The sequence below is a fragment of the Gopherus evgoodei genome, chromosome 7, assembly GCF_007399415.2.
Source record: "Gopherus evgoodei ecotype Sinaloan lineage chromosome 7, rGopEvg1_v1.p, whole genome shotgun sequence".
NCBI lineage: Eukaryota > Metazoa > Chordata > Testudines > Testudinidae > Gopherus > Gopherus evgoodei.
In genome coordinates this window covers 129139542-129158458 of record NC_044328.1, presented here as the reverse complement: position 1 = coordinate 129158458, position 18917 = coordinate 129139542, and the positions used below count along the sequence as shown (strand labels likewise).

Genomic DNA, 18917 nt, shown 5'->3' with positions numbered 1-18917 from the left:
GTTCCTGATGGTGGACAAGTCTCTCTCTCTCTCTCTCTCTATCAAAAGGTCCCATTGAAGCCAAGGGAAGTTTTGATCCTGACTACAATGGGAGCAGACACAACTTCAAACTTGAATAGTTTATAGACATTACAAACAGACTAAATCTGCAAATGCCCCAGTACTATTACATAATACTCAACTCTTGAAAGTGCTGTGTAACTAAAGGCTCTGCCTAATTCCATAAAGTTAAAATCATGTATCATTTGTGAAGAATGGGGCTCCTTGACTACAAGGAATGTAATCTGCCCAACTCAACGCAATCCAGCCCACACCCCTGAATGACCATAGCCCCAGTCCTGCAATGTGATGTGCATACAGAGTCCTACTGCGCCATGCACGATTTCACAGGACCAGGGCCTACATCGGTTACATTAAATGCATGACACTATATGCAGATAGCTATTACCTATAGTAGAGTTTTGTCCTGCACTCTGGGATAATGTGGTCTCACTGCAATGTTATAGAACTCTGAAGAAAAAGAGCGATAGGAAAACTCTATGACAAGGTTACAATTGAAAAAATGATTTAAGATGAAATCAAAGAAAGACGCATTTACTAGCCAGAATATTCTAACTGAATTCTCACTGCCTGGCTCTTAAACAGAATCTTACCTTGGATTAGAATGAGAAAGTGGGTTCATTTCTTTTTGATAGTGATGACCTTGATTGACAGGCTGTGGAAAACACAAAAAACAGTAGTGAGAAGATAACTGTGCAAATATTTTTTCAATATATCTAGAAGTATAAGAGAGAATCCTTTTCGAACGATATATTTGTAGTATCTGATATATTAGAATTCTATGGTCTTCATCACTGAAGTGGAATTTCAAAAATGTTATTCAGGTTCCAATTTTGTAAAAGTACGTTTTAAATTGATGATTTTCTTGGTTCATATGCCTATACATTGAGTTACAGTATAAGCATTTACATGAGATTTGATCACCTTGCACAAAGTAGATGCCAATCCTATGAAACGTTGCTGACTCTAGTTTATCAATGTTTATCTCCATGATGGTGTCCTACTCAGTTTTAATGTTATATAATTTGGAGCATATTTTTAATTAAAAGAGACAGTGTATTTAACATAAAAAACGAATATTCACAAATTGATATAAAAAAATCCAAGAGTTCTAAATTATAGGAATATATTTTTGTCTCAGTGCAAGGTAACAGAAGAATAATCATTATATTTACAAAGCACGCAGCTTCACCCAAAGCACTCAGGGCATGACACAGACAAATTAAAACACAACCATATACAAACATTGTCAATACATAATGAAATGAGAAATACTAAAAACAAACATGCAGCTTTATTAATGGAATAGAGTCTTAAACAGGGACCAATATTAAAAAAATGAGTGTGTTCACATGATTTTTGGAAGTGGAGAGAGCTGTGATAAAACAGCTGTCCCTGGGGAATGATATCCATATCACAGCAAAAAACTCATTCACTGGTCAAACTGCGATAGTGAACATCCCCAAAAAGGGTAGTAGGAGAGAAGGGAAATCACACAGCACCCATTTAGGCTATCTATGCATCATAACATCTGTTCTCAGTGATCTTTGATCTGGTTCTCCAGTAAAGAATAGCCTGGGTTTTACATTTTGACTGGATGGGAATATATCTGCCTTGGGATGACCTAGTTAAGATATCAGCTGGGATATGTCGTCTGGGTTTAAAAATCAGTCTGTATTGTCTGTCCACTTACATCTTATAATTAATTATATATTATTTGCATCTCCATAGTTCCTAGGAGCACTTGATCATGGACGAGTATCCCCGCTGTGCTAGGCACTGTATAAATACAGAACAAAAAGACAGTCCCTACCCCAAAGAGCTTACAATCTAAGTTTAAGACAAGAGACAACACATGGATACAGACAGACCAATGGGGAGAACAAGGAAATAATGAGTGACAGGCAGGGTGGCGGTCTTGACAGAGAAAGGAAGTAATGGGGAAGGCTTGTCGGGAGGGGGAAGATTAAGAGCTCAGTTTTATTCCTGTTTGGCTTAAGCTTGTCGCTAGACATCCACGAGGAGATGAAAGAGAGACAGGCCGAGATTTTAGTTGGTACAGAAGGAGATAGGTCTGGAGTACAAAGGTATACCTCTGAGTCGCCAGCCTAGAGATGGTAGTTGAATTTGTGTTTGTGGATGAGATTATCTAGAAATAAGGAGTAGCAGAAGAAGAGAAGAGGACCTGTGGAGACACTGCAGAAAGCTGGAGGGGAGGATCTTCCAAAGGACATGCTGAAGGAGTGATTAGAGAGATAGGAGGAGAACCAGGGGAGAACAAGATTTCAAGCAGGGCATGGTCAACAATGTCAAGGGTGGCTGACAGGTCAAGAAAGATGAGGATGGAGTACTGATTCTGAGATCTGGCTAGGAAGAGGTCATTAGAGACTTTGAAAGCCAGGCTAGACAGGGTCTAGGATGGAATTGGAGGAGATTGCGATTGCAGACAGTGTATTAAATTATCTTAGAGATGAAAGGGAGAAGAGAGCTGGGGCGTTAATTAGAGAGGCAAGTGGAGTCAAGGGTGTTTTTTTCCAAGACCGGAGAGACTACAGCATGCTTGTATTGTCAGGGGGAAGAGCCAGAGGAGAGAGACAGACTAAGGAGAAGAGGATGGGAGTATTTTTGTGTTCAGTGGCTCCTTTCTGTGTATCGCCATGATGGAGGCCAAGAGTACCGAAGTTAGAGACGAACTTCTTGTGGCACCTCGGATGGAGTCACAGAGTGTTGTCTGATTGAACCATAACATGCTCTTTCTAGTGATCCTGAAATCTCGAAGAGCCAACCAGACTACTCCTTATTAGGAATGGGATGTTTTGGAAGTAGTTTATTAGAGTGGCCCAGGTGCGCTTCTCTCCTGAAAGACAGGCATTTGTGATCAGGATATTTAGGAGTATGGATTATAGAGGGAGGGCCAGGTTTTTAAAGGTATTTAGGTGCCCCAGTGGAATTTTCCATAGCATCTAGGTGTCTAGCACCCATTGAAATCAATGAGTGTTTACATACCGAGGTGCTTTTGAAAATCTCACTAGGTCCTTAAGTATCTTTAAAATCTGGCCTGGAGTGTCCTGCCATCAGGTGGGCTTCCTGTTCCCATCAAGGGAGTGACTGAGCCATGTAAGTGGAATCATCATTTTCCTTTTCATCTCTTGTTGGGAACAGCTGCGGACACATAAGAGGAAGCCCAGAATGTCTAGGAGTGCTGAGGTGACAAATATAGAGGTGCCATATCTGAATCAGTATTTGCATCTGCCACTGGCATAGTATTTTAGTATGAATATTTTTGAGGAAGTGTCTTTCCATAGGGGACCAACTGGGATATTCAGGGCAGGAAGGAAAAGAGGTCTCATGGGGGTCACTTAACTGTTTCCACTTACAGTTCAGGCATTATTCCTAAATATCTCTTGTCATGCATTCACAGGGTCAGGTCTATGCCCTGGCCTTCAACCAGTCTCCTGGGAATATCCCTTTAGTGGATCCCAGAGATCCACGCTGTTCTGCAAGAGCAGGCCTGTAGTCTCCATGACTCTGAAACGAGCCCTTTCTGCCACAGTGTTGCACTGGGACCTCATGTTCAATTGCTTGTCTGAAAGTCTTTGGACTAGCATCAGGAAAGTGGGCTTAGGACAGAGTGTATATTGGGGAAGCCATGGCTTCTTCAGGCCCTCTTTCCCGGAACCCCATCTTCGCTCTTCCCTGGCCCTTAGTCTATCAATCCCAAATCCATCATTCACATGTGTAGGTTCTATTCAGTTCTTGTTAATGATTCCGGTTTCCATCCAGACACACGAGGGGTCAAAAACCCCATTGCTTTTCTTTCCACTCAAAGTATGGCTGTAGAAAGCCCATAGAGAGACTGAGGTACGTATGTGGATCACAAAAACATTTTTACATTTCCCACATTCTTAAGAACATAAGAACGGCCACACTGGGTCAGACTGAAAGTCCATCTCGCCCAGTATCCTGTTTTCTGGCAGTGGCCAATGCCAGGTGCTTCAGAGGGAATGAACAGAACAGGGAATCATCAAGTGATCCATCTCCTGTCACTCATTCCCAGCTTCTGGCAAACAGAGGCTAGGGACACCATCGCTGCCCATCCTTATGCATACATGACAGATGGTTTGTTTTACAATACTTTTTCTAAAATACTCTGTTCCTAGCCATAAATACATTTACTTCTTTGCTTTCAGGAACATGGCTGTCTGGGAATATTCATTCTCTGGCCATTTAATCCCCAAAGAGAAGAAATGGAGGTTCCTGAAACCATGTCAGCTCTACAGGGTGACAAGTGGCTGGCTTACATAGGTTAGTGTGCCTGGGTTCCAATTAAAAGAAAACTGTATGTACCTACATGTATGCCTCAGTAAAAGGCTCTGCTAGAGAGGAGGCAGAAGGAAAGGCCCCAGCAGTGGGGAGCTGCCAGAACCTTTCCCTGGCCTCCCCCGTCAGAGCCTTTCTCTGCAGCAGCGAAAGACTCTGGCAGTGAGACATTACACTGCTAAAAATAACTGTGGAGACAGGGAAGCACTGCTTGGTTGTGTAGACAGCAATGTAGGATACATATTCTAAGGCAGTGCTTCTCAATGTATTTACCATTGTGGGCTGCATATGCAGCTCCCTCTGTGTTATGTGGGATGCACAATACAGTAGAAACTCAGAGTTATGAACACGTCGGGAATGGAGGTTGTTCGTAAGTCAAATATTCATAACTCTGAACAAAACATTATGGTTGTTCTTTCAAAAGTTTACAACTCAAGATTGACTTCACACAGCTTTGAAATTTTACTATGCAGAAGAAATACACTGCTTGCCATTAATTTTGTTAATAGTTTACATTTAACACAGTACTGTACTGTATTTGCTTTTTTTTTGTCTCTGCTGTTGCCTGATTGCGTACCTCCAGTTCCAAATGAGGTGTGTAGTTGTGTGTGTGTGTGTTCAAAACGCTGAGGTTCTACTGTATATCTATACTACCTGTACATTTACGCCCCCATCCCCCCAAAAGTGTAGTGCTTGTTATATGACAGCAGTACGATTCAAATGGATATCGTACCTTTTGTTACAACACTGCTAAATATCTATCAAGCGCATTTTAAATTAGCAAAGTCAGCCAAAACATTAACTGTTAAAATTAATTAATTTACTGTAAGGGTGGCATTGCATGGTGTATTGTCACCCTCACTTCCGCGCTGCTGCTGGCGGCGCGGTTGGGCTGAGCTCCCGGAGCCCATGGCTCCGGAGCCCACCTGCAAAGATAGGGAGCCCTGACTGATGTGAGCCCCCCGCCCCCCCAGCCAGAGACTGCACCCAACCCCACTCAGGGACTGTCCCTTAGCCCCTTCCCAGACTGCCCCCAATCACCCAACCTTCCTGGGACTGTCCCACCAGCCTCCAGACCCTCCCCCCAACACTGTCCAGGGCAAAATGATGCCCCCCACCCCCAGGGACTTCTGCCTCCAACATTCAGCCCCCCACCCAGGGACTGCCCCCCAGCACCTGCCTCAGCACCCAGTCCCCTAAGGACTGTCCCCTCCACCACTCAACCCCCTTCCATCCAGGGACTGTGCCCTAGTATCTAGTCCCCCCACCAGGGACTGCCCCCGACCTAGAATCTGTTCTCCACATATCAGTGACATCCCCCCCCGTTGCCCTAGACCCCTGCACCCGCTGGTCTTCTACCTCTGCTGCACACAGGTCAGTGGTGCAGCCTGCCCTGCCTGCCTGCTGCGGAGATCTTAGTGCCGGGGAGCCTGTTCCAGCCAGGGTCACTGAACCCAGGATCCTGTGGGAAGCACTGAGCACCCTGGCCTGCTAATGCTGCTGGGTCTGATCCTGGGAAGGGGGGGCGCTGACACTGGGTCCAATCCTGCACTGCCCCATTTTTGCACCCCCTGCTGGCTTTGTGCCATAAGTGGCCCGTAGGTAACAGGTTGAGAACGACTGCTTTAGAGTCTAGATGTGTCATTACTGTACTTGCCTAAGCAGTGCCTCACCATCTACACGACTATTTCTATCAGTTCCAGGGGGGCATGCAGTGTATTTACATTACACACTGCCATTCGGGGTGTGCAGTGTAGACATACCTGAAGAATGGAAGGATTGTGAGATTCTGTCCTGACACAGGTCAGAACAAGAGATCTAGCATTGGAGAGGGGATGCAGTCAGAGAGACCAACTAGCCCTGTAGCTATGATAAAGATGGATTAATGATTCTCAATTCTGTGACACCTTAGAGATCAGGGTCTGCATCTTGCCGAACCCTTCTTGAGTTGACACCACTAGCTTTTCTTGTAACTCAGCTCCTAGATGAACAAACCTCAGAGGGAATGAGGAAGCTTTGCTTTAAATTTATTGTGAACTTGCATGCCTAGAGACCTTGAGAGGCCCCTAGAGATGATGCTGTGGTAAGTGTGTCATTTAAGAATAGCAATCATCACTACCAATACCTTTGTGAACAGGCTAGTGAGTGGAGATACATGAATATGCAGTTATAGTATCAATTTTAATTGATTAGCCAAAAAATTGATGATTATTGGGGTTGGATCTGAATACACAGTTGATAAGCAGCAGCTCTAATATAACACTTCTCATCAAGATAAGCTTCTGCTAGGTACGTCAGTACGTGCTGGGGACAAATATAGGATAGTGCAAGCCAGTCTCCATCCTGAATTTTATCTTCATCAATCTTTTCTGGCTTTTGAGAAATCAGATGGCCAAGACCCCCTCCCCAGATTTTTTTTGTTACGATGAAGAATATGGAGTACAGCCCTGAGCATCTTTTGTTGTGAGAGACAAGCTCAACTGCTGCTATTTCTAGGTGATAAGAAAGCTTCTTCAATCTGGCTGAGCACTTGTCAACTCCCAAGGTTGGAGACAGAATGACAAAGGGGGTGTGAAGGATCTGTAGACAGCGAATGATGCACTGCTGTCTAAAATTGACTGGCACCAACTGTCTGAGAAACGGGGTATCCTGCCAGCAAGGCCTATTTCTGGTTGGAGGCAGGCCAGATACAGACATTTTGACTTTTTGGAATAGGAGGAGGAAGTGTACAGCTGCAAATATTCCACAGGATTGTGCAACATCTTTACATGTATTTCATTTCTCTGAAAAGGTCAAGCAATGTACAATATTTTCATTTTCAAAATACTTATATTTTTTAATTCTACATAAATATTCTATTACTGATTTGGAATCTAGGTAATTTTTATTTTTTCACATTTTATAAAGCCTTACAAATCACCTTCAAGGTAAAATTCAATGTTTTAAAAAACATCTACATCTGACAGCTATGCTGGGTAATGTACAGTACCTAAAACTATTTTATTCCTTTTGGGCTGTCACAGTTTAGAACAGCTGCTTAACAACTTATATTTCAATAATTTCTTTTGACAGCATATATATTACATTTCAGTTCTTGGAAAATTATCATTAGCCATAAAATTCAGTTTTTAGTATATCAATTTAATAGTTGTATAAGAACATCTGTTCATTTGTTTTAACTGCGGCTTAGCAATATGATCTATATATCTTTGCCATTCAGAAGGGTTTTTTTTGAACCTCATTAAAGCCAAAAATAGGTGGGCATCTTTTAAATGAAGCTGAAAATCAGACTAAAATATGCAAAATTATGGAAAATTTAAAGTCACAAAAAACATGTTACAAGTAAAATATTACATACATTTACTAGGTAACATACTTAAATGCTATAATGCTTTACAGAAAAGAAAGTGTATTCCAAAAATGAAAGATATAAAATATGCCTTCTGGTGGTGCTGTTGCTATAGATTACATCAAGGGACAAAGAGGTTATATAAAATTACCCAGCATTTAGACCTAAAAGGCTTACCTTTTGGAGAAGAGCTGTTGATAATTTTTGTGGAAAAATAAGAACAGACTTAATGGGGAATATGATTTGCAAAAACATTATCAATTTAATAGAGAGGAAAAGATGTTAATGCTTTAAATCAGCAGAAGGAGACTACCTAGAAATGAAGTAATCTCTCAAGGTTAATCATGGCTAGGGACAATTTTTCAGATTGTCCTTAATTTTATGAAGTATAATGTACAGATTAGTTCTAATTTGTTTCCTATACATTGTGCAGATGAACCCTGCTGATGTGTACTAATGGAAGATGGATGCAGGTACATTGTAGCTTTTCTGTGGTTTACACATAAATACAATTTTTATTAAGGTCCTGATTGTTAGTATCTGCAGCTCCCCCTGACTCTTCGGGACTGATTTTCAGTAATGAAAATCAATCCCTCTGTAAATATGAACTAGCCTTTAGTTATACAAATTCTGAACTTCAACACAGAATGGAAGCTGAAGAAATGAAAGGCCTTTATTCATGTAGGGTGACATTCACCTGTAGCCATACAGCAGAACAGTGCAAGGAAGAGAGAACAGTCTGCAAATGCTTTCTGCTCACTTCACAAGGGGGCTCCACGTGGACTCCAAAGAGGCTAAATTTTGATTTGCCAGTTACCCTGAGTGACCATGGAGTAGCACAAGTATACCGCACACTTGAGTTCTGCTTAATGTCTGGATTCAATGAAAACTCTGTCCAGTAGCTAAGTGACACTAGTTCATAGATTAATTGATGTTAAAGCTGTTAGATCATCTAGCCTGACCTCTTGCAGATACTGCCATTAAATTTCACCCCGTTACCCATGTACTGAGCCCAATAACTTGTGTTTGACCAAAGCATCTTCCAGGCTGGCACCCAGTCTTGATCTGGAGCTATAAAGAGATTAACCTTGTTCCAACGGTGAATCAGCCTTACTGTTTAGAATGTGCCTTATTTCTCATTCAAATTTGTCTGAGTTCAGCTTCCCCCCACTGGTTGCTATGCCTTTCTCTCCTAGACAGAAGAGCTTTTAGTACCTTGGATTTGCTCCCTGTGAAGATACTTATACACTGTAATCAAGTCACTTCTCAATCTTCTTTTTGATAAACTAAACAGACTGATGCTGTCTCTTGCTGTAAGGCATTTCCTCTAACCCTGGAATAATGTTTGTGGCTCTTTTCTGCACCCTCTCCAATTTTTCAACACCCTGTTTAGTATGTGGACACCAGAGTTATATGCAATGTTTTAATATCTGTCTCACAAATGCCATACACAGAGGTAAAATCACTTCCTGCTTCTACTCACCATTCCACTGTTAATACTCCCCAGGACCACATTAGCCCTTTCTGCCACAGCATTGCATTGGGAACTCATGTTCAACTGTTTGCCCACTATGGTCCCTAAATCCTTTTCAGAGCTGCTGCTTTCCAAGATACAGCACCCCAATCCTGCAGGTATGGCCTGTATTCTTTGTTCCTAGACTGCATTTGGTTGTATTAAAACATATTTTGTTTGTGCTGAGCTTGTCAACAGGTCTAAATCACTCTGACTGACTTCCCTGTCCCTCATCATTATTCTCCACGCCACCAACCTTTGTGTCTTCAGCAGTGATTTTATATTTACTTCCAGATCATTGACACAAATGTTGAATAGCATGGGGCCTAGAACTGATCCCTGCATCATTTGATAATTTCGTGATGACAACTACTTTTTGAGATCTGTTAGTTAGCCAGTTTTTAAATCAATTTAAAATGTGCTTTATTGATACTGTATAGTGCTAATTTCTTAATGAAAATGTCATATGATACTAAATCCTAAGTATATTAATTACCGTTACAAAACTACCTTTAGCAACCAACCATGTAATTTCATTGGGCCGCTGGCAGACTAGGTGTCAGCTCATGCCAAAGCCCCAGGCTCATGGAATGTTTACAAATGATGGCTGGAAGCCAGGCCAATTCACTTATTAGCATAAATCAAAGTGATTGTTAAATGGATAAGAGTGTATTTGGTGTTTACACTCCATGAAAACTAACAGGATGTTACTTGCATTGTTTTCACTTACCTGTATCCTATTAGAATGTAGTAGCAAACATTTACATTATGTATACCCCTGTAATTAAATGACCCATCGAACAAGAAAGAAGCCTTGTGGAAGTCAAATGAAAAAATTTAACAGAAAAGCGCTAATTTCAAAGCAAGTGCTGTTTGTCTGTGATAACTGGAGGTCAAAGACTCTAAATGCATTCCTCATTCTCCATCATCAAAGGAAGAGCCAACGTGGGTGGTGACCCTGTCAGATTGTTTTCTGTGAGAAGCTGTAAGTAGGGATTCAGGGAAAGATCCTTCATCTCTGGACTGTTTGGATTCTAACAGGGTGGAATAACTGAACAAAGAGTTACTCTGGGCAGTCCTGAAAGACTTTTGGAAAACTGGCAGATTACTACATCTCTGCTGCCATTTGGAATTACAGACTGTGACTCACCTGTACATATACTTTGCCTGCTTTGATCTCTCAATAACTCTCATTTCCTTTTCTTAGCAAAGAAACCTTTAGTGAGTTTACTATATAATTGGCTACCACTGTTGTCTTTGGTGTCAAATCTAAGGTACCAATGAATCTGGGGCAAATGACTAGTCTTTGGGTCTGGGAGCAACCTAAATGTGATGTGATTTTTGGTGTAAGTGACCATCATCACTCAGTCCAGGTGGCAAGATAGATTGGAGAGTCCAAGGCGACTGTTTGTGACTCCATGGTAAGACTGGTACAGTGATCCAGGAGTTCTCACTTGTTACCGGGTTGGTGAAATCTAATTATAGAACATACCACCAACTTGGGGTATCTGTGACAATGTGCCCTGCCAGGGATTTTAAATGGCCTATTACCTGGATTATCCTGCCTGCTCTTTTGGAATACTGGCACAACATTAGCACTCTTCCAGCCTTCTGGCATTTCTCCAACATTCCAAGATTTCTTAAAAATTAACATCAGCAGGCCAGAGATCTCTTCAGCAAACTCTTTTAGGTCTATTGGTGCAAGCTATCCAGACGTTATGTTTTAAAAACGTTTATCCCTAATAGTGCTGATTAACATCCTCCTTAGTTACGAATGGACTGCAAAATAATTCATCATCCTCACGGGATACAAGTACATTATCCTTCTTTCCAAATACATAAGTATACAAGAGTTAATGATTTCTGACTAGTTTCTAGTAGATGTAAGTCCACACTCCAAAAGCTATGATCACAATTGGCACCACATGGCACCCTGGCAACTAGCTCAGAAAAGACAACAATAATTGAATGAATGGGCACAGATATAAACTACCACATTATTACTACAGGATGTTCCCCTAGGCTCAGGCTGAAGTATGTTCTTAGGGCAGTGTAAGGAAGGGGCTGGATGGGTATATGAAGACTTTCAATTTCTAGTGATACAAGGTGGGTGATGTAATTTCCTTTATTGGACCAATGTCTGTTGGTGAAAGACAAGCTTTCAAGCCACACAGAGCTCTTCCTTCAGCTGCCTCTTGAAAGCTTGTCTCTTTCACCAACAGACGTTGGTTCAATAAAAGATATGACCTCATACCACTTATCTCGCTAACATCCTGAGACTGACATGGCTACAGCAACACTGCATAACATTTCTAGTGATGTCCTGCTGTCATTTTTCAGAAACATTACATTCACTTTCTAAACTAAAACAACACAAAAAAACCCTCCCACTACAATCTAACAATCTTAAAACCCCACTGCCCACTTTGCAGAGAGTAGAGCAGATGACTACACAAATCTGCACAGATCAGACTCCCAAATTCATTACTTGGGTCTTGCATGCTTCAGGTGTTTGAAATATTATTTTTAATTGAATTTAATCCTCATCTAGAAACTCTGAAAAATCTGTCTCTGCCAAAGTTCAATACATTTCCTTACAGGCTTGATTTACGTAGACAGAGATGGCTACAAAAGACTATTCTGAATAACTACAGCTACATTTAATTAAAATTTTAAATGACTAAACACTTTTTTAACTGAAGATATTAGTCTGAAACGTTCAGAAGATGATCAAAGTAGTGGTATCAAAGAACACTCTTTGCATTTACACCATGCTTTGCTAAATATTGGAAAAGTACATTTTATAGTAAAAATTTTCTCTCTTTTAATCGTGTAATACATGTAAAACCAAACTTGAGATGTCTAAATAACTGTATCAATTTCCTGATAATTACTCAAAAATTAATTATCAGAGGGTAGCCGTGTTAGTCTGGATCTGTAAAAGCAGCAAAGAATCCTGTGGCACCTTATAGACTAACAGACGTTTTGGAGCATGAGCTTTCGTGGGTGAATACCCACTTCCTCAGATGCATGTAATGGAAATATCCAGGGGCAGGTATATATATGTGTGCTAGCAAGCAAGCTAGAGATAACGAGGTCAGTTCAATCAGGGAGGATGAGGCCCTGTTCTAGCAGTTGAGGTGTGGATACCAAGAGAGGAGAAACTGGTTCTGTAATTGGCAAGCCATTCACAGTCTTTGTTCAATCCTGAGCTGATGGTGTCAAATTTGCAGATGAACTGAAGCTCAGCAGTTTCTCTTTGAAGTCTGGTCCTGAAGTTTTTTTGCTGCAGGATGGCCACCTTAAGGTCTGCTATAGTGTGGCCAGGGAGGTTGAAGTGCTCTCCTACAGGTTTTTGTATATTGCCATTCCTAATGTCTGATTTGTGTCCATTTATCCTTTTCCGTAGAGACTGTCCAGTTTGGCCGATGTACATAGCAGAGGGGCATTGCTGGCATATGATGGCGTATATTACATTGGTGGATGTGCAGGGGACCAATGTACACCAATGTAATATACGCCATCATATGCCAACAATGCCCCTCTGCTATGTACATCGGCCAAACTGGACAGTCTCTACGGAAAAGGATAAATGGACACAAATCAGACATTAGGAATGGCAATATACAAAAACCTGTAGGAGAGCACTTCAACCTCCCTGGCCACACTATAGCAGGCCTTAAGGTGGCCATCCTGCAGCAAAAAAACTTCAGGACCAGACTTCAAAGAGAAACTGCTGAGCTTCAGTTCATCTGCAAATTTGACACCATCAGCTCAGGACTGAACAAAGACTGTGAATGGCTTGCCAATTACAGAACCAGTTTCTCCTCTCTTGGTTTCCACACCTCAACTGCTAGAACAGGGCCTCATCCTCCCTGATTGAACTGACCTCGTTATCTCTAGCTTGCTTGCTAGCACACATATATATACCTGCCCCTGGATATTTCCATTACATGCATCTGAGGAAGTGGGCATTCACCCACGAAAGCTCATGCTCCAAAACGTCTGTTAGTCTATAAGGTGCCACAGGATTCTTTGCTGCTTTTTCAAAAATTAATGAGTTTTGTATGTTCTTCATTTACCTGAAACCTACTGGTCCAATCCTGCAGACTTACTCATACAAGCAGTTCCATTCAGCTCAATGGGACTGCTCATGTGAATAGACACTTAAGGATCAGGCTCTTTCCATGGGTCTAATCAAGTGAATACGTAGAAAAATGTATGTTGGACTTGGGATGCAAGGAAGTGCACAGTGTCAGCGTGTTACGAACAATTAGACGAAAGCTATGTTTATCTGCCCTCCCCCAAAATACTAGTTTGTAAATCAGACTTTTATTAGGACAGTAACAAATTTATCAATACATTTCTGTTCACTTGAAAACTCTACTCTCTAGTTCACCACAAAGCTATAATGCAGCATTGATCACTCATTATGGAAGACTGTTACAATAACTCTGCATTATGGAAGACTGCTACAATGACTCATACATGGCAAATCCCAGTCCATGTATATGCCCCTTGTGGTTGCTGGTAGATACATAAATTAGAGCATTACTCAGGTCTCAATAACTTATGGTGGGGGACTGGCCCCAGTGCACTTAATGCAAGACTGGGCCTACACCGGAGGGTTGTTCTGCATTATTTCTTATCCACAGGGCATTTTCAATGTTTATTATGGTTTCATCAACTAGTACCTTGCCACAAAAAGTAGGACTGTGCTAATAAAATCTGTGGATGACACAAAGTTGGGAGGTATTGCCATTATGGAGGAGGACTGGAATATCATATAAAAAGATTGGGATGACCTTGAAACCTGGAGTAATAGAAGTGAGATGAAATTTAATAGTGGAAGACACAAGGTCATGCACTTAAGAGACTAATAAGAATTTTGCTATAAGCTGGGGATTTACCAATTGAAAATGACAAAGGAGGAGAAAGACCTGTGTGTATTGATTGATCACAGGATGACTATAAGCCACCAATGTGATAAGCACATGAAAAGGGCTAATGCAATCTTAGGATGCATCAGGTGAGGTATTTCCAGTAGAGACAAGGAAGTGTTAGTACCATTATACAAGGCACTGGTGAGACCTCATCTGGAATACTGTGGGCAATTCTGGTCTCCCATGTTTAAAAAAGATGAGTTCTAACAGGAACAGGTGCAGGGAAGGGCCACTAAGATGATCAAATGAATGGAAAACCTTCCCTATGAAAGGAGAGTTTGGCTTGTTTAGGCTGACCAAATGAAGGCTGAGGGGAGATGTGATTGCTCTCTGTAAATATATCAGAGGGATAAATACCATGGAGGGAGAGGAGTTATTAAAGTTAAATGCCAATGTGGACACAAGAACAAATGGATATAAACTGGACATCAACAAGTTTAGGCTTGAAATTAGATGAAGGTTTCTAACCATCAGAGAAGCGAAGCTCTGGAACAGCCTTCAAAGCGGGGAGGTGCAGGTAAAAAACCTAACTGGCTTCAAGACTGAGCTTGGTAAGTTTATGGAGGGGAAGGTACGATGAAACGTTCTGTAGCCGTTCTGCGACTGCTAGTAGCAAATATCCCCAATGGCTGGTGATGGGACATTAGATGGGGAGGGCTATGAGTTACTACAGAAAATTCTTTCCCATGTGTCTGGCTCTTGGGTCTTGCAGAAATGTTCAGGGTCCAACTGACTGCAATATTTGGGGTTGGGAAGGAATTTTCCTCCAGATTGGCAGAGATCCTGGAGGATTTTCGCTTTCCTCTCCAGCATGGGGAACAGGTCTCTTGCAGATTTAAACTAGTGAAAATGGTGGATTCCCTGTAACTCGAAGTCTTTAAACCATGATTTGAGGGCTTCAGTAACTCAGTCAGAGGTTAGGGGTCTATTACAGGAATGGGTGGGTGGGGTTCTCTAACCTGCAATGTGCAAGAGGTCAGACTAAAATCAGTGGTTCTCAACTTTTTTTTTATCATTGTGGGCCGCAAAACGGCATACTGCTGGGTGGCGAGGCAACCCGGACCCCACTGCGCCGGGCAGCCAGGAATACATGCGGGTCACAATGTGTTATCTGGACCACAGGGGCTGGGTGGCAGGGCAGTGGCAGTCCAAACCGTGACCCTGGACTCGACATCTGCCAACAGGGCTGGCAGGCTGCCTGCACTGGACCCCCTACCCTGTGGGGCCAGCCAGACCCCACCGCATGGGGCCAGCTGGCAGCCCTGAATCCTGGAGCTTGCGGGACCAGGCGGCAGCACCAGATCCCGGAGCCGGACGGGAACCCTGGACCCCAGATCCCCACTGTGCAGGGCTAGGTGGCAGCCCTGGACTCCCAACACCGGGAGGCCATTGGGCCGGCCTTTAACACACAGCTGAGCTGGGTAGCAACTGTGTGCTAATTGGGCCACATGCGGCCCACAGGCTGCGAACTGCTGGACTGGTCATGGGGATGGTCTCTTCTGGCCTTGAAGTCTATGAGTCTATTAAAGAAAAACTAGAAGTGTTTAGATAAGTGGACTAAGAAGCTGTATAACTTTATGGTAGCTTCTGTAAGTATCTTTGTATGATTGCTGAAACGTTGTTCTGTGACTACACAAATGATGTCCTGTCCTTTAAACATCTCATTGCTGAGTGGTTAGATTGTGCCATCAGAAAAACATAATTGTTTGCCATTGTCCAAGATGCAAGCCAGCTGTTGGCTGGTATATTTGGGTCTGACTTCTGAAACCAGTCTGAATTTAAGAACCCATATTGCATATCTGCAGGTTGTTCCCACTATCATGGCATGCTGCAAAGGCTATTTATTTTCTCAGGCTTTGGAGAGAGATAGGTTTATTTTTTGTGGGGGAGGGTGCTGGTGTGTTGGCTGCTGGTTCATTTTCATGATTTTTTTTTAATGGGTGCCAAAAGCACTTAAAGTATGAGAGAGCTACCATTGTATTGATACGCACAGATATTTTAATTAAGAAAGTCTACTGTACCTCAAAATTGGTGAAGACTTTTACTGAACATTCATGTAAATGTTTTTAGAGCACTCTAAGATCGGTTTAAACTTACTGGTGGGAGACAAGAGTTCCAGGTTGTTGTGTCATCACTGCTTGTACTGATGCTGACATTGCAGCTGTCAATCTGAGATGCACTCAGTCCATGTGAGATCCCATTATCCTCTAGCTCTTCGTTTTCTTGTCTCTTCATACTAGCCAACATCTGTAGTTCAGATGCACTCAATCTGCTTGGCTGGTAGTTCCTCCAGTCATACTCCTATGAAATAAAATTGCACATGCAACACTTAATAATCTAGGAAGGCTAATGAAAGAGAATACAAGAACAAAACAGATCGTTTGGATACGCATTAAATATTTTTTCAAGAAGAAGCTAACCTAGAAGGAGAAAAGCAAAATATTTGTTAGATAGGGTTAATGAACAGACTCCTGGTGCCACTATGAAGATCAAGCATAAATACTTCCACAGATTCACAGATAAGAAGCAATATAAAAACAAATATGCTATGGAGGGTAGGTTGAATCAACAGTGCGTAGTGAATCTGCTGTTCCTGATATAGACTACAATAAGGTTTAGACAAAAAAAAAAATCAAGGTATCTAAAATGTCCACATTCCAATCTTAACTTGGACTCAACCACACGTTTACCATGATGTCATAAAGGTCACAAAAATGAAAATGTATGTCATTTGACAGAAACCATAGCAAGCACAGGGTTTTTATGACAGATCTGGATTCTGGAAAGATATATTGGCCACTTGGTAGCATAAAGTGACATTTATTTTAAAATGTACATTTTAGTTCATCATGTTTTTAATGACTTAAAAGAGGCTGGTTCATAGGATTTCTAAAAAGCTGCAAACATCCATTAGCTATTGTGTGGTCTGCACTACATTTGTGAGGCTGACCTGTGGCACACATGGAAATCTCTGACAGAAATGTTAAAGCTCACCATTACCTGTGTTGAAATAGGCTTTTCAGAGAAAACTAAGGTTTCTGTATGCGAATACCACCTAGCACTTTGCGGTTGTTACTTGTACATAAATAATAATGACAATAATAACAACAGGCAAAGAGACACATATCAAAGATTTGTCATTGACTTACTAGCTGTTTTTGAAAAAGTTGAGGGGGCAGCAAGTTTAAATGTTTCAGCTTACAAAGCTTTTTTCAAGAATGAACTACCAGAAAATAACTAGTTGTCAACTCAACAAGCTCTTGATGTTCTGAAATATATTTGGCCTTGTAGATTCCAGCTTTTTGGCATTGTGATTTTTAGAGTTGAGTGCATTTTGCTGGGCATAATTTGGGGCACTGTGACTCCATCAATGGAGTGAGAGCACTGCAGGATTTTTTTTAAAACTGTTATAATATGGAAAGTTTGAGCTAATGCAACTGTCAGGCTCAAAAATTCTAAGATTAGCTTAATTAGATGAGGTTTAAAAAAAATAATAAATGGGTTCTCTTTATTTGCCTCTAGTTTTTGAGCCTGACTGCTGCATAGCATCCAAAAATTACAAAAGATTTAGCTCAGACTTTCCATATTATAATAGTAAAATAGTGATCACCCTTAAAGATGTTTCATTTGCCAATAGAGACCATAATTTCTTCACTGTAATTAAAATAGGAAACAACATTATCTTGGACACCATTGGGTGTTGACTCTTTAATGGTGACCACCGAATATTAAAGTAATAGCGTTCTAGAAACTGAGTTAAAAGTAAGGTCATGTTTGCTGTGTGATCATTTTGTAAAAAAAGAGTTTGTCCCCTGTGTCCTTCACCCAAACTTCCCTTACCTCTGTTGTTGTGTAGTATGCTGCATGCTGTGTGGTTGTGCTTCAGTACACAGGGCCATATCCCAGCACTCATTTTTATGAGGAAGTGGTGTACTATCCTCATAATCCTGCAGTGTCTGGCTCTGCATTGAGCTAACTGATCCTGAAAACAATAAAATCTAGAATGGAAGGGGAGCAGAGGGACAATAATGCTGTTCCTGTCAATGACCCTGTACTCCGTAAAGGACTCTTTTTCAGAGGTACCAGTAATCATTCAAGACAGAGGAATGCACCACATGGAGCTCTAAATCAATGTCTTTGTTGAGTGATATGTAATCATCTCTAGTGAAAGTGATCCATTTTACAGTTGGTTGCATGTGAAAAGCTAAGCAGCATGGGTACAAATCTAGGAGATCCAATTTTCCTTTCTTTCTTGATCTCTTTAAAGAGAGGGGAAGTTGCTGACAGTGTGCAAAATCTTTTGAAACTTGTATATCTCAGGCATCTGCAGAGCCCAGTAACTGAGCCCATATCATCTTTTAATAAATCAGGCCTTTAGATGTTTACAGAAATGTTTAAAAGCAAATGTGAAGCTTATTGAAGGTGCCAGTTTGATGGCACTGGAGGCTGATATGTCTCTCAGTACAACAAACACAATATAAGTGTCAAGGCAAGTTTCCTTGCACTGCCTCACTAGTTTGCCTCAAATCCAGCCTGATGGGACTGCCTGTCATGTGAGAGGTTGCCAAAACATCACTGGTGAAATTACTAGTAAGGATGACAGCAATTGTTACTTCTGGTGTTAAGATCTGTTCATAGTAACTGCACTACAATTACTAAATCACTTTGTGGTGCAGCCACTGAAGTGTGCTGCAGCACTACACTATATTGTAGGAATTTAAAGTACCTGAAA

General features: G+C 41.5%; 1 protein-coding gene across 3 annotated transcripts in view; it reads right to left on the bottom strand.

Moving 5' to 3' along the window:
* Nucleotides 1-18917, bottom strand: part of C7H3orf67 (chromosome 7 C3orf67 homolog) — a 205600-nt gene that overhangs the window by 33580 nt on the left and 153103 nt on the right. For all 3 annotated transcript variants that reach the window (XM_030569153.1, XM_030569155.1, XM_030569154.1), the window contains 2 exons: nucleotides 16283-16486; nucleotides 654-715 (listed from right to left, as the gene is read on the bottom strand). In XM_030569153.1, coding sequence (XP_030425013.1) covers nucleotides 654-715; nucleotides 16283-16486 — 266 coding nt within the window. The remainder of the gene's footprint in view (nucleotides 1-653; nucleotides 716-16282; nucleotides 16487-18917) is intronic.